The following is a 14773-nucleotide window of genomic DNA, read 5'->3' on the forward strand; positions in this document are numbered from 1 at the left end:
TCATTCTTCAGCTACATGATTTCGGCGAAACCTGGGAAGATGACGGCATGCCACGAAGGAGACCACGGTGCCACCTCCGGTTTGACGTTAGCAGAACCTTACTGTTTTGGCTACTATTTGCCCGTCCTCAACCGTAAGTCACCACGGCTGGCCCTGACCGCCTACCGACAACCGACCATAATTCTACAATGGCTAAGCTACGCCCACAGTGACTCGTCCTTCACGGCGCCATTACAAGGCTGCTCAAGGCAGCGAAAGAGCTTCTGCAAGCCACCTATCCATCTTCGCATGACCTACGTGAGGCCATTGACCAGCTTGCAACCAAAAACGCCGCAATGCACGAGAAAGGTCAGAAAATCATCCACTACTCGCACGTGACGCCGTTGAACGAGAATACTTCGACACCTTGGTGTACCAAGGAAATGTATATCGTGTCTTCAGTTGAGTGCCCTCTGCTTTGAGCCCTCCGAATGCGGCAAACGGAACAAACTGGTTGTGGTGTTTCACTCCAAAACTTCCTCTCAAATACAGTAGTAACAATATCAGTAGGATATGTCAAATCAGACACCATAACTGTACAAGAGTACCCTACAAGTGGCCGGCCTGTCACCACACTTCTTCAACGTAGCAATACTAAACATCCGAATATAATTAAACAAAATACCCACACTTAAATACACTCTTCAGGCGGATGGCATCACACTATGGATACATGGAGGCAGCAACGGTCACATAGGACACACCATTCAAAAAGAAGCAGAGGCAGTCTGGAAAGCTTCAAATGAAGCAGGACTAACCTTCTCACCTACCAAGTAAGAATTACTCCCGCTCCCACCCAAAAGAAAGAAAGAGAACAACCTCCACAGATTTCACTGCACATTCAACATCATAGTTAAAGTAATCAGAATGCAAGGATTGCACATACAAGCGAATCGCTCAAATACAATACACACCAAGAATATATCAACACATGTAAGCCAAACAATATGCCCCATGAAAACAATCACCAATCGAAAAGCAGGACAAAAAGCGAGCCCAAATTCACCTGATTCAAGCACTTGTAATCTTCATAGAAGCCCCAAAAAAATGAAAGCAATAATTACACCCATTAGAAAACCACTACCGCAGCATATGCACCCAGCACATCACCAGTATAAAAGAGAACTTAGGGCCCAATACCTACAAAAAATACCCTCCAGGTCAAAACACCCTCTTCGTGGATGAAGCCGAATACCGACACAAAACAGCATTCGTCATCGTTTTAACAAGAACAGACGAGTCACCATTGCATGCAATGGTTATCCGTATGGTTTTTCGTACGGATGGTTATCCGTGCGAAAAATCCAGCCTAGGCGGGCGAAGCAGCAAGAGCCGTAGCACTGACTCAACGCCCCACGGACGCCACAATTATCTCAGATTCCCAAACCGCTATTCAAAATTTCGCCCAGGGCAATATTTCATTCCTGGCACTCAAAATCCTTCAGAGGAATCCCCCCCCCCCCTCACACCAGTGGACATATTCTGGACACCGGCCCACAAGGGAGAGGAAGGGAATGAACCCGCACACTCTCAGGCTCAAGATCTTCCCCTCCGAGTTGGAGTGGCGCCCGAGGAATCCCACGGGGCAAGGTCCGCCAGAGACAGTTTCCTTAACTATACCGACATTACGGAATATTAGCGCCTCTGCCGCCGAAAGCTAGCACCCTCACACTCGGAACTCATAACAGCCCAAGAGCAAGACTGCAGACTCATACAAACACGTTCCCACATCCATACCGTCTGCACCTAATCCACCCAGCACAAGTACCATCCCCGGACTGCGCCCTCTGCACAGGCCCATCCGCTCTATCCCACATCCTGTGGGCTTCAAGGCAGCCCATTACCGCAAGTTAAAAAAAAATGATTTTTTTGCAGAAAGTAATCACCCCAAACCATGAGATGGACATGAAACCCGTAGGATGCCGCCTGCTTTCGCATGCTTTCTCGCGCTGCGTCGACGCAGTTATCTGGCTAACATAGACATCCTCGCGCGTCAGCTCGCGTCGCCATGCATTTCGGCAACGTACGCTGCCGCGAGTCGAAAACGCGGAAAATACTCTGCGTGTGGTTGCGGCTTAAGGAGAGTGGGGTGGGGAGGAAGCAGGGACTTTTGCTCTTGCTTTGGTAGTGTCGATGCCGCGATAAGTGCGTTGCGAAGGGCCTCCGCTGCAGCAAAGCGCCTGCTCTGAGAAACCGGCGGCGCGCTGCCCTTATCCCACCGGCCACGAACCAGCCGAAAGCGGCAACCGCAGCGCCCCTCCTTGGCCACGCGCCTGCTCCGGCCACGGTCGCCATGGCTGACAAAATTTTGGCAAAGACTGTACCTACTGGTGCACTGTTTACAGCTGCCCCGATAGCAAGCAAATTATAAACAAGGAGTGTAACACTTGGCGTATACCAGACGCACACAGCCATTCACTGTGTACCGCGATTTACTTGGAGATGTACCGCTTTCACGTTGATTCCAAGATCAAGCAAAGTGTCCTGAAGCACTCATCAAAAAATGCTGAAAAAAGAATACAAGTGAATCAGGCCTAGGTTTAAGATTTACTAGTGCTCTAAGTTAGTTCACAGCTCTCCACTAACGGCCCCCCGAATAGATAAGGAGTATGTAGCTTCGGCGCGTAAGACCGCAATTTAAATACAGGACACCAATAATGCTGAAGGCCCCATTTGATGAACGGCGCTGCTACAAGGACGAGAGACAAAGTGCAGAAGCAGGCTTACCGCTGCTGCGGAGTTCTTTGACCATATCTTCAATATCCTGCCCAGAGTCGAAGTAGCGGCCGCGCTTCGTGCTATTGGCGATTTTGCGTAGTGTCGAAGCCAGTTCTTTGTTCGTGTAGATGTCGCCGATCCCCAGTAAACGCATAGTTTTCTTGTCGATCAAATGCTTCCTGAAAATAGAATGAATTGAACAACTTTGCCTCCTGTGCGTGCAAAAACTAGCGGGCACTCAAGCTTTCACTGCCAGCGGGGCATTCGTGAGCACCGCTGAGCTCGCTCCGTTATGTCGCCAGGTTTTGTGCTCAGGTTGCTGCATCTGATTTCACGATGTTGGAAAAGCACGCAAAACGAAAAATCGGCCATATCTCTATCGTTTAGAAGAGATTTATTCGGAGCATTTCTGCTTAAGCTACTGCTGCAGCGAAAATTTGTAGCGCTTCCTTTCGCAAAAACAACACTAACAGCAAAAAAGCCCTGCTCGGTAAGTACATATGCTAATCTCCCCCGGACGTTATTGCCCTCCAGGAAACCGTTACACCAACCCCAACGCTCCGTGGCTACGAATGTTTCAGCCAGGATCCCTCTCACCACACATCACTGTTTGTCTCTAAAACGTTCACGGCGAAACAGCATCGTATCTCTTCATCCATTAACCACACTTTCGTCGAGATTCTCCAAACTCACCCGGGTCAACACAGCCTCTTTATCCTCAACGTGTACAGTCGCCCGCAACACCCGCTTCAGTACATCGACCCCCTCCTCTTGAATGCTACACAGAAAGCCGGCTCTAACCCTCTTCTCCTGCTTGGGAATTTCAATGCCCCGACCACCCATGGGGTTACAACCAAGCCACAAGGAAAGGCACTGCTCTCCTTCACGCAACGCAGTACCACGCATTCACGCTGTTCAACGACATAGCCCTTCCGATTCGTTCAGAGAACAGTGTTTAACGCGACACCATCCTTGACCTGACTTTCGCTCGAAATGCCCCTCACCTCGAAAGGCAGAGACTACCCACACTTTGGGGACTGACCATCTATTCGCCGCCTTCCTCACAAGCGTAAAATCGAACACGCTACTCTCACTGATTGGCCCTCGTCCCGCAAGGATCCCACATCCCCGCCAGATGACATCACGGACCTCGAAGAATGAACATCGCAGCTTTTGTCCTTGGTTCAGAAGAAGAAATCACCCTCACTACAGCCAATCCATCTGTGGACGCCCATTCAGCACATTTGTGGGCGGCCGGATGAGGCTAGTAAACAGCTGAAAGACGCGCAAGCGCTCAAAGACGCGCTGAAAGACGCGCTAAAGAGCCGCATCGCTCAAGTCACCCAGCATGCCGCGGAATACGCTCGAACCCTTCTCACCCAGAATTGCCGCTCATTCTGTGACGAGCTGCAGGGTAGGCTTAGCACCAAGCGTGCGTGGCGTATTCTGAGACATCTGCTGGGATCAAAACTCTCCAAGGCTGCCACGTATCACCATATTCAACGCGTGATTCATAACTACTATCCCCCAGACCACCTTCTAGACACCGTACGCACGAAGTTTTTTTTATCCCCCGCAAACCTCGCCACCTCCTTCATCTGACGCCTACATGGGTACAGCGAACCCTGCGCTGATGTCCCCTTTTATATTCAAGAATTGAAGCAGGCCCTCGCCCGCATCACGCGCAATACCACCCCTGGAAGAGATGAAATAACCAACAAGACCTTACGAAATCTCGAAGAAGACACCCTCAACTCCCTTGTTACCGTCTTCAACAAGCACAGGGCAGCCGGCCCCCTTTTTCCTCAATGGCCCACGCCGACATCACCCTTCGTCCCCAAACCGCACAAACCAATCTCCATTGACAATCTCCGCCCTATTTCCCTCACATCATGCCTGGGTAAACTCTTCGAGCACCTCGTTCCCTCCCGACTTACCGCATTCCTGGAGGACAATGAACGCTAGCCTCACACCATGTTTGGTTTCGAACACACCTGTCTACTTAAGCTGTGCTTGTACAACTTAAAGAGTGAATTATCGAAAATTTAAGCAAAACGCACCCCAGTTCCATACTTGCACTAGATGTACAAGACGAATTCGTTATTGTCAAGCATGCGGCAATACTCCAAGGGCACCAAACCACCAATTGCGGGGCGGCCACATACAACTTCGTCCGGGCCTTTCTCAAGAACCCCACCGCAACCCTCCGTATTAGCCACCTCCAGTCTGACCCTTCCCCGACTCCGCCCAAAGGAACACCACAAGGTTCTGTAATCTCCCCACTCTTTTTTAACATAGCCCTTCTTCTACTGCCAGCCAAGCTTTCTGCCATCCCTAACCTTCAGCACGCTTTCTATGCCGATGACCTTACTTTCTGAACAAACAGTGGATTCCCGGAGATCAACCAGACGTTCTCCAGCAAGCCATTGATTGCACATTCAGGTACCTGCAACAGCGTGGTCTGAAATGTGCACCACATAAATCCTCACTCCCCGTGCTTCGAGCCCGCCCCCTCCATCTCCAAATACCACTCCGGACGTGTCAGTCATGATCGGTTTCACGCCCGTTCCCCAGGTGCCCTCACTCCGTATAATTGGTTTGACGTTCCACGAAGACGGCTCTGGGGCGGCGATTCCCCCACAACTTCATTTCACAGTCACTCAGCTCATACATCTCATCAGAAGAATCTGCACCCAGAGCCATGACCTAAAAGAACCAGACACCTCCCGTCTTGTTCAAGCCCTACTGATCAGCCTCATTACATATGGTACTCCCTACGTCCACCTCAAACCAAAATAACATCCCAAATAAGACGCCCTTAAAGGGACACTGAAGTGATATGTAAACATTGCGGGATTGCTGGCGCAAATTGTAGTCCGGAGTCCCCAGGCCATGTTTCGACCACTCTGGGCACGTTTAAGCGATTTTATTTAGTAGCAAAATTAATTCGAAAATGCTGTCCTCTCTTTACACTCGCCCATTTTCTGTGGCGTTTTCGTGTGACGTCGGGAGGAGCTGAGCTCGCAATTGGCTGCGCTACTGCACGGCTCCCCGGCCTTCAGACAGAGTCAGTCGGCCCAGCGTTTCGTCCGCAGGCCGCCGACGGGTCGTCGCAATTCGTTCGCTCAGTTGAAACGAAGCCAGGACACGTTTGTGAATGAAAGAATGTGCCTTTCCTTACTTGGTTAGTTTATACACTGTATCTAGCTCCAAGTCAAGGTCGCTTCACACAAGCGCTGCACAAGCGCACATGCGACTCTTCGGTGACTGGTACGCCAGTAGGAAAATATACGGCCTCTTGAAGGCGGGAGAAGAGTCAGCGAAGTCAATATAGGTACTAAGGAAATGAAATCAACTGATATTTTTACCGTACAGCGTAAAAGTGGGGTGCGGGAAGCACTTTTTTGCGCTGGGCGAACAAGCACAGCGGCCAGCAGCGCGACTACGCATCTGCGAACGCTTTTCCGTCTAATAAATGCCATTGCTAGACGTGAGATATTGTGGAAACTTGGGGAATGCCCACTGCACGGGCGCTATACAACAGATAGTCACCTAAAGTACTTCAAATGATAAAACTAAATAAAAGTGTAAACTGGTTATACATTATATACCTTATATATTCTGCCATTGCAGGTTTGATTTGTGGCCGAGTGGTCTGAAGCGCTAGGTTATTGTTTTGCAAGTCGCAAGTTGGAATCCTCGAGGGTACGCCGTTTTGTTTTGTTTTTTTGCCAGGTGATTTTTTCGTTTTCGGCAGATGTTTTCTAAACTGAGTCCACCATTTTTGGGCCGTAACGTTCACTGCTTCACGAGCGAGTTTGCAGAACGAGCGCAGACTGCCACTGACGCGCTAGCGAGTTCTCGTTAGCGCGCTGTTGCCACAGGCACCGACTGCTTGCGGGCAGTGGGCACAGGCCTGAATCAGCACACCCTTGGCCTGGTGCGAACACGCTTTTTACGATACAGGCATGAGTGAGGCAAGCTCCGGATGCTCCGGATATGCGGAAAAAGCGCATGGCATTTGAGCATCAGCGGTGACGCGGAGGGCGTTCATCCACTGCGTAGGCCCCGGCTAGTGATTTCTACTATTCCAAGCCGTCCTGGGAGGCTTATCTCAGGCATTTTACAGCCGACAATATGGCAGAGAGGCGGTACGGCGATTACTCAGATATCGAGAATGCCCATCCAACGATGCCGTCGGATGTCAAGCATGTTGTTTTACAGAACCGAAACCGAAACTTGTTTGAATGCTAACCTCGGACATCGTCCAATCACGGTGCCATCTCCTCGCGACGTCACAGCTCTAGTTGGTGCGGCCGCCACAGACCGCGCATGGAGTTTTTCTTCTTTCCCGCTTTATAAAATAATTAACGACTTATCAACCGGATAAACGATGAAAAGTGTGGTAATTTGAGCCAGTCTACGCAGTGCAAGCAAAACCGGGTGCTTGACAAATTCACTTCAGCGTCCCTTTAAAAGGGAATCGTACAACATCACCCCTGGCTTTCCTGCATTCACGCTTACTGCCTACCTTCTGCAATTAGGTATGCACAATCCCCTTTCTAAGCTCCTCGAAGCCCAGCGGGTCCAGCAACTCACTGGCCTTGCCCTCACCCCTACGGGCCACACGGTACTGCATAAACTAGGCTACCCCACTCCTCTACCTTTAGACACCCACAAATTTTGGCTACGCAGTCAAAGGCTTTATCCGCGATGCAAACATGAAGGTTTTCAGTCATGTAATCTCTTCTTTGTCGTTTTGGCATTGAAGCTTTCCATTGCATTTCCTTCACATTTTTTCGCTTTTTTCTTCTACCGTTTTTTCCGCATGGTGTACGTTTAGACGGGTGCTGGTTTATCATTGGCCGTGTTTTGCCCACGGCTGAAATGGAACAGCGTGTTTTGGACAACATTCGTGAAGTTTCTGAGCTGCTTTTAAGTTTTACATCCGTGCTGTAAAAACTAGAGCACCATGATAGTTTTGTGTCCGTAGGCAAAAACTGTCCGTAGGCCATTGGTGTCGGTTGCTTATCATCTATAACTAGATTTCGACACATTTCAGTGTTCAACGCACAGTGGAATAATAGATGAGCATCGTGGTGTCCATCTGACTATGCTGATAAAAGTAGGCGATGGTTCTTGGTTGCGTACCATTCACCACAAGGTTATGACTAGAGAGCAGATTTCAGGCAAATACCTATTGTGTTCTTTGTGCTCCTATGGCACCACTTTGATAAGTGAGCATGAAATAGAGGTTAAGAAGGGCGTTTATGGCGTTTTTGTAGAGATTACAAATGCCCATTTTTGGCGTTCGAGCCCAAATGGCTATAAATGCCTGTTTTGGATGCCTATTTTCAATATCGGCGCCTATATGAACACTATTTAGCTTCGCGTCTTGCTTTCCCGTCGATTTTGAGGTTTTCGATGACCATTTTCAATATCGGTGCCTATATGAACACTATTTAGTTTCGAGTCTTGCTTCCAGAAAGATTTTGAGATAGGTATTCATGTTTCCTGGCAGCACTGACTGGAAACACGGTACCAACGAAAACGAAGGAGCAGACGGAATGCTAAAACCCTGTAGTGTTCGCGCCCGTATGTCCCGGACTTTCAAGAGGACGAAGACGTCGAATGCCTGTAGCGTGATGTCTGTAGCACGCAGTCCGTTGATAGAATTAGTATCCACAATACAGCGTCGCTGGCCAACCACCTCCACAAAGAGGAACAACCTCAAATCATTTCCGTGGAGGCAGTTGCTTTCGCTCACAGCATGGTCAACGCGGTAAATTTATAACGTTAGGTCTTCAGAACATGGTTTGCACACCAACGAGTTCACTTAAAGAGGTTCGAAGAAACCACGGGTAAGAATTTTTTTAGTGATCACCTTAGGGCGTCGTCCGCATCTGCCCAGGTAGCATTTATCTTCGAAGCCATTATGGTGTCAATCTCGATTCCGCGTTCGGCTAAATCGATGGCTTCTTCGAACAATACTGGCCATGGAACACGGCTGCCGGTAACGTTGAGTATGAGCTCGTAACCCTTCAGCTCGCCGAATACTCCCACGGCCAAGGCACCTGCAAATAAGCAGATTATCACCGCGGATGGAAGCCAAGTAATGTAGAAGTGACTAGTCAACAAGAGCTTCTCATAAGGAGTTCGCAGCCAGTTCCCGGAACATGGTCAACATCATCATCAGCAGCAGCACGAGCAGCAGCAGCCTATCTACGCACACTGCAGGGTAAAGGACTCTCCCATGGATCTCAATTATCCCGGAGATAATTGCCGGAAAATAAAAATCGGTAATATTTCTGCCGGCTCCTGCCACGATGGACAGCGAATAATGGCTGTCCGAGGCTGCTCACAGCACGCATTTTAACTAAGTTCGATTGTGATGAGGATTTTTACTGGTGATGAGCTTGAATGTTTGATTGTGGTGAGGATTTTACTGGTGATGAGCTTGAATGTTTCGTCGTATTTCACTGGAGTGCGCTACTCTTTTCGAACCGTCTTGAGCAGTGCGCTTCCACACGCACACACCTCCTCCATGTGTTGTTCTTCAGCTAGGTTTTTGATTTTGCTGTTCGCTGGAGCACGTTACAGTCAAACCCGTTTATAGCGAATTGCAATATGCACCGCGATTAGTTCGCTATATCCAATAGTTCGATATATCCGAACCCGCCTATAACGAACTTATCGTTACAAGTTCGCAATCCACGGGAGCCCCCCTCCTCCTCCTCAACTCCACCATCCCTGCATGCAAAATTACGCCCACCTTCAGGCGAGGGAACCCTGATGTGATGCGACGCATCGGGGGGTTCAATTGGTCGTAATGTTGCCTTGAGCGTTTGCGCTGACGCTGGTATTGAATTGTGTCATCCCACTCGCTGAAGGGACCGTCGCTTCCATCACGTCTTCATCGGAAGCATCAAGTTAAGCACGGAGTCGTCAAGCAAAGTCACGCGGAGTCGAACGAGAGCCAGCGCTGACTGAACCATGGAGGAAGAAAAATGTTAGGAGGGAGCATGACGTCAGGCGGCTCAGCTTCGGCAAGCCAACCTCCTCTGAAGCTGCTTTCTCCTCTCCTCGGGCTCCTCCCGCGCAATGCATTATGGAAAATCCACCACGCTCAGGCCCGCGGTAGCATTTAGTGGCTCCGGCTGGCTGCCGGTGGAGATGGAGGCGAGCGCCGTCGCCGAAGGCGCCGTACAAGATTGTTCGCCAGCGTTGCGCTCCAAGCTTCGTATCGTGGAAGTACTGCCGCTGTCGCTGTTCAAAGCAAGGCGAGACTTCGATCGCATTCTTAAGAAGCACCCACACGCCCACACGAGCTGCAAGCCGAATTTCACTTCCAACGTTGGATCGCTCGAACGCGCCGCCGTAAACATTCACAAGCATGGAGCCGTCTACAGCTGCGCGGTGTTTGCCAGGTGTGCTGTGACGATTGCGTTTGGCATTCTGCTGAGTTATCGCGCGTAACGAGTGTCGTGTTGGCGGGGAGGTGGTGAAACTAGCTTTGGTTTCGCTCACGCGCGCTTTTGCATACGTTCGCCTTTTCGGTGCTCCGGCGTGATCCGGTGCTCCGGTGCTCCGTACTTCAGTGCAAATGGACAACAAAGGGTTCAGAACCCTTCTGTTGGGTGTGACCACCTCGCGTCGCAAGCAGTACGCCGGCTGTTTGTCCGCTGAGGACTGCTCGATCGGTGCGATACGTATATGAAAAAAAAAACGAATGCTAGATTACGCCTGGGAGGGACCTCGCTGAATTGTGGACTGACTGCGCCTTGCGAATAAATGGTTAAAGAAATAGTTGAAATGGTTGATCTTATCAACTTTGCCTGAGCGGCAAAGTTGAAAAGATCATTTCCACTTCTGCACGCGGCGGCGGCACACAACTCTCCGACTGCGGCGTGAACTTCGACGGGTCGGAAAGCTCAGTAAACAAAGATGTTTTCTGCCTCTCCCGTCCGACCACTTTGCCCGCACGATCAGGCCGCTGCGCGTTCGGGGTTGCAGGCAGAGCTGCGCGCAACGACTCGTCGCCGAAACTCGAGTACGCGGACGCCCCGGCAACCAAACGGATAGACGCACGCACGCAGCGTCGGCGAAGGCCACATGAGGCGCAAAGAACTACCGCTTGCCTGTCACGTGAATAGAACACCTCCCATCAGTCTTTCGTTTTTATTTTTTATGACTAGGCTTCACGATTGTCACGTGACGCTCCCTCCTAAACTTTTCTTTCCTCCATGGACTGAACCGCCGCAGCGCGCTACCCGCTTTATATTCCCAGCGCCTGAAGGAGAGGAGACAGCGAAGGAGAGTCGCGCATGCGCGCACTTGCGCACCGGAGCAGACGCGAGTGGAGCGAAACGCACTCGCAGCTGTTGTTATGCAAATGCGATGAAGTTAGTGTTGCACCAGCTGTCGGAGAGAAGAACGGGGGAGAGTTGCACATGCGCAGTTGGTGTGCGGACGCCGACGACGCAGGAGGGACATACCCCAGAGCAAGAGATGCGTCGCATCTAAAAACGAACACAGTAAAGTAGCTGTTACCATACCCAAAATAATTCATTTATTGCAAGTATTAAGGCTACTTTCCGCCTGAACTGCCTACTTTGCAAAGAAAAAAGCGGTAATTTTTGTTTTCACTTTTGTTTTGGCGGCTTCAACTAGTATAGCATTCTCTACACGAAACATTATTTGGACCAGTTCGAGTCCGCGTCCTCCAAAATCTAAGACGCATTGGCGAAGCACATTGACTGCCGAAAGCGCTTCATTATAAGCGTCGGACGGCTTTCACTCGCGACATCATCAGGAATGTGGGGGAGCTCTTCCCACAGTTCACCGATGCTGCTGTTTTGGTGCGGACTCGCGGACTGCGCGGGTTCTGTCGTGAGTCCCGCGCGTTGGAAACAGTTACGGAAAGTGTCGGGCGTCATGTCGCTCCGTGCGAGGTGCAATGTCTAAGTCGCAACTCTTGCTCCGTGGTCACGGCCAATCCACATCTGAATCGCCGCTCCGAGACCCTGCATTTCGGCGGCCACTCCAGGCGCCCAGAGTTCGATATATCGGATGTTAACTTCGTTATAAGGAATATTTTTCCTATGTATTTCCGTAACTGAATTATTTGTGTTCGACATATAGCATAATTCGCTCTATCCGGGTTCGTCGTAGCCGGGTTTGACTGTACTACTACGGGAGCAGACTTCTCGTCGGGCTTCAGCAAACGCTGTGTGCGTCCCTCTAGCATCTTCATTACCCAAATTAATACCTATTCTCGCCCATCTCATCGCCGTTACTCCGCGTCAAGGTGTACCGGGATCCACGAGCGCCGACAAAGAGGTGCAGGAGGAGAACTTGCCCCCCACCCCCCAAGCCCCACCCAGAACAATTGCCCCCTTCCCCTCCCTCCCTCTCCGCGTAATGCAATGCGCTTTCCCCCCTCAAGACAAGATCCTGCCAATGCTCATGCCGGTATCCCAACATCTTACTCAGTGCAGGCGCTTATATTAACAGCAAAGCTGTTTAGGCCTGGTTGAAACCCGTCCGGCGTAGACATAAAACCCCGCGCGCACGTGCCTCGCGGCGACTGCCCGGTGTTCCCGGCTCGAGGCCCCCGGCACGGCCTTCGCGCTGTGGCTTTAGCACAACAAAATACCGGGTGCACGTGAGAGCGAGCCTCGCGGCGACGGCTTGGCGTCGTCCAGGTTTGCGCGTGGGCTTCCGCCACACGAGGAGCTCCCGCCTTCGTCGTCATAGTGCAGCGACCGGCGCGCCACGGGTCAGGCGCGCCGCAGACGATGACGATGAGTCTTTTAAGGCATTCCTTCCCAGTCAACAGGTGCTGACGGCCACAAGACTAGCAGGCGAAGAAGTCGAGGCAGAATGGGGCGAGGACTCGCTACAAGATGATTTGCCCTACGCGGGTGTGCCGTCGGAAGACGACGACGAGAGGGGTGACTGCGATTGCTACTGAATCAAACACTGTACCTACTTTAATGGTCTCTGCTTTGCACTGCCGCCCAAAACGGCTTGGCACTGCTGCTGTCTGGCTGCTCCCCCTCTCCTGGTATCGTGGGGAGACGCTAGGTCGACACTCAGCTCCGATGTTTCTCTAGCCTTGCACCACTTGTGTAAGCTGCGCCATTTTTTTCGCTATTTGTATTCTTTTTGTTTCTCCGAGCACTTTTCTTTACCTCTTATGCTTTACCAGTCCTCTGGCCCGAATCTACGATGTTGATTTGATTGATTAGGAGGTTTAACGCGCCGACGCTACACTGCAGGCGATGAGGCGCTCCGTAGTGGAGGGCTCCGGGTTAATTTTGACCACCTGGGGATATCCGTAATCTTAAGAATACAACTGAACGATCCAATGCATTGAAGCACAGGTTGTAAATCACGGGCAATTTTATGGATGCAAAGCACCTTGCACGGATTGTTGGGAGCATAAATGTGCTACGTAAGTAGACTCGTTACTGTACTCGGTTTCCGGGGAAAATTCGACGCCACTGCCATCCACCACGCAAGAAACATATCGCTGATCTGAAAGGGCATTGCGCCCTAGTACCACAGCCCGCTAGAGACGCAAAGCATGGCCGCTAACCATGCTTCGTGTGTTTTGTTGTCAGCGTCTGGCCACGCCTGCGTTCGAAGCAAAGTGCGTGTTTCCCTTTCTCTCTCTCTCTTCTGTATGCCGCACAAGCACTATCTTATTTGATAAGGGGAGAGTTCCGCCCTGTCGTCACTGGGGTGGTATTCACATGCTTTGTCTGTTTTGTGTCCGTTTCAAAGTTGTCCGTTTGAAAAAGCTCTGATTGGCTAAAAGCGCACACCCGGATGTGACGCCATCCAAGCCCCGCGAAGCTATGAGACGCGGCTTCTCGGAGCAGACGATTTGGAGCAGCGATTTTTCGTCACCTTGTTGTTGGTTCCCTGGCGGAACAATAAATACATAAAAGATAGTTTAAAATAGGTTTAGTTGTTTAAAATGTGCTTACAAGAACATTTGCGCAAAAGTAAACCCAAAGCCCGCTTACAACTGGAAGTACGTCGCAACAAAACAGACGCAAAAGGACGTTTTCAAAACGGACAAACACGAGACTACCGCCCTGGACTAGAACGCGCTTCTTTGTTCTCGATGCAATTCGACGACTCAGAAAAGTATGGTGCGGGAAGATAAATGCCTGCCGGGCAAGAGCCGTGGCATTCGATTGGCCGACGCTGCTTTGTGCACGTCATTTTGTTGACGGCTAATTCGGCGCTGGTGTATTCTCTGAATTCTTAGCGGAACGAAAGTTTGCTCCAGCGAACTTTTGTTCCTCGACGAAAGCTGTGTCATCTATTGCTGCGTGACAATATCCATTTCGGTGGGCAAATAAATTTCTACAAGTTGCGGTTCTCCCGTCACGACTGATGCTTCACCTTGCGTTTAGGCTGCATTTACAGCTGTACTCCGCGCTCTTATTCCAACAGGAGTTTCGACGCTCACCTACAAAGGACGCATTGGGGTTCCCTCGGAACAGGTCCTCTGTCGCGTTGAGCGGTGCTCTTGTTCGTGCCATCACCGAAGTGGCGTTTTTCGTCGTTCTGCGAGCATCAGGAAAACGGGCAAAGAAATTGACAGCCTGGAAAGCAAAAAGCGGCGCGAAAAAAGTTCACGTATCTCGTCGTAATTACAATAAAAAATTCCACTGTAAAACTGTGATTCCGTAGCTCGACACCGAAGGTATTGCAGAACTATTTTTGGCTACATAAGGCACTTTTTTTATGTGCTCCTTTATTTCGAGGATGCCCGAAGCTTGAGTTTATCTGCAGCACTGGGAACAAATTAAAATCCCTTTCCCACAGGTAACACGGGTGCACGCGAAGCTTGTCCAACCGTGTGAAACCGTAAACCAATCCCTTGTGAAATTCCTGTCAAACAAAATGCCCGAACCGTGATTGTCGAAGCCCTTCAGCGGCCCGCCGTTGCCGTTTCACCTGGCTTTCCAATTCCGAAATAGCAAGATTACCTCCCGAA

At 50.5% G+C, this 14773-nt stretch overlaps 1 protein-coding gene across 1 annotated transcript in view; it reads right to left on the reverse strand.

Annotated features, from left to right (window-relative positions):
- Positions 1 to 14335, reverse strand: part of LOC144149690 (scoloptoxin SSD14-like) — a 45918-nt gene extending 31583 nt beyond the window's left edge. The window contains exons 1-3 of the mRNA XM_077681342.1: positions 14243 to 14335; positions 8642 to 8831; positions 2767 to 2936 (exon numbers count right to left, since the gene is read on the reverse strand). Coding sequence (XP_077537468.1) covers positions 2767 to 2936; positions 8642 to 8831; positions 14243 to 14315 — 433 coding nt within the window. The 5' untranslated portion in view covers positions 14316 to 14335. The remainder of the gene's footprint in view (positions 1 to 2766; positions 2937 to 8641; positions 8832 to 14242) is intronic.
- Positions 14336 to 14773: the final 438 nt, after the last annotated feature.

This window comes from Haemaphysalis longicornis, unplaced genomic scaffold (genome assembly GCF_048455015.1).
Source record: "Haemaphysalis longicornis isolate Haplotype H1 unplaced genomic scaffold, Haemaphysalis longicornis Haplotype H1 scaffold_8, whole genome shotgun sequence".
NCBI lineage: Eukaryota > Metazoa > Arthropoda > Arachnida > Ixodida > Ixodidae > Haemaphysalis > Haemaphysalis longicornis.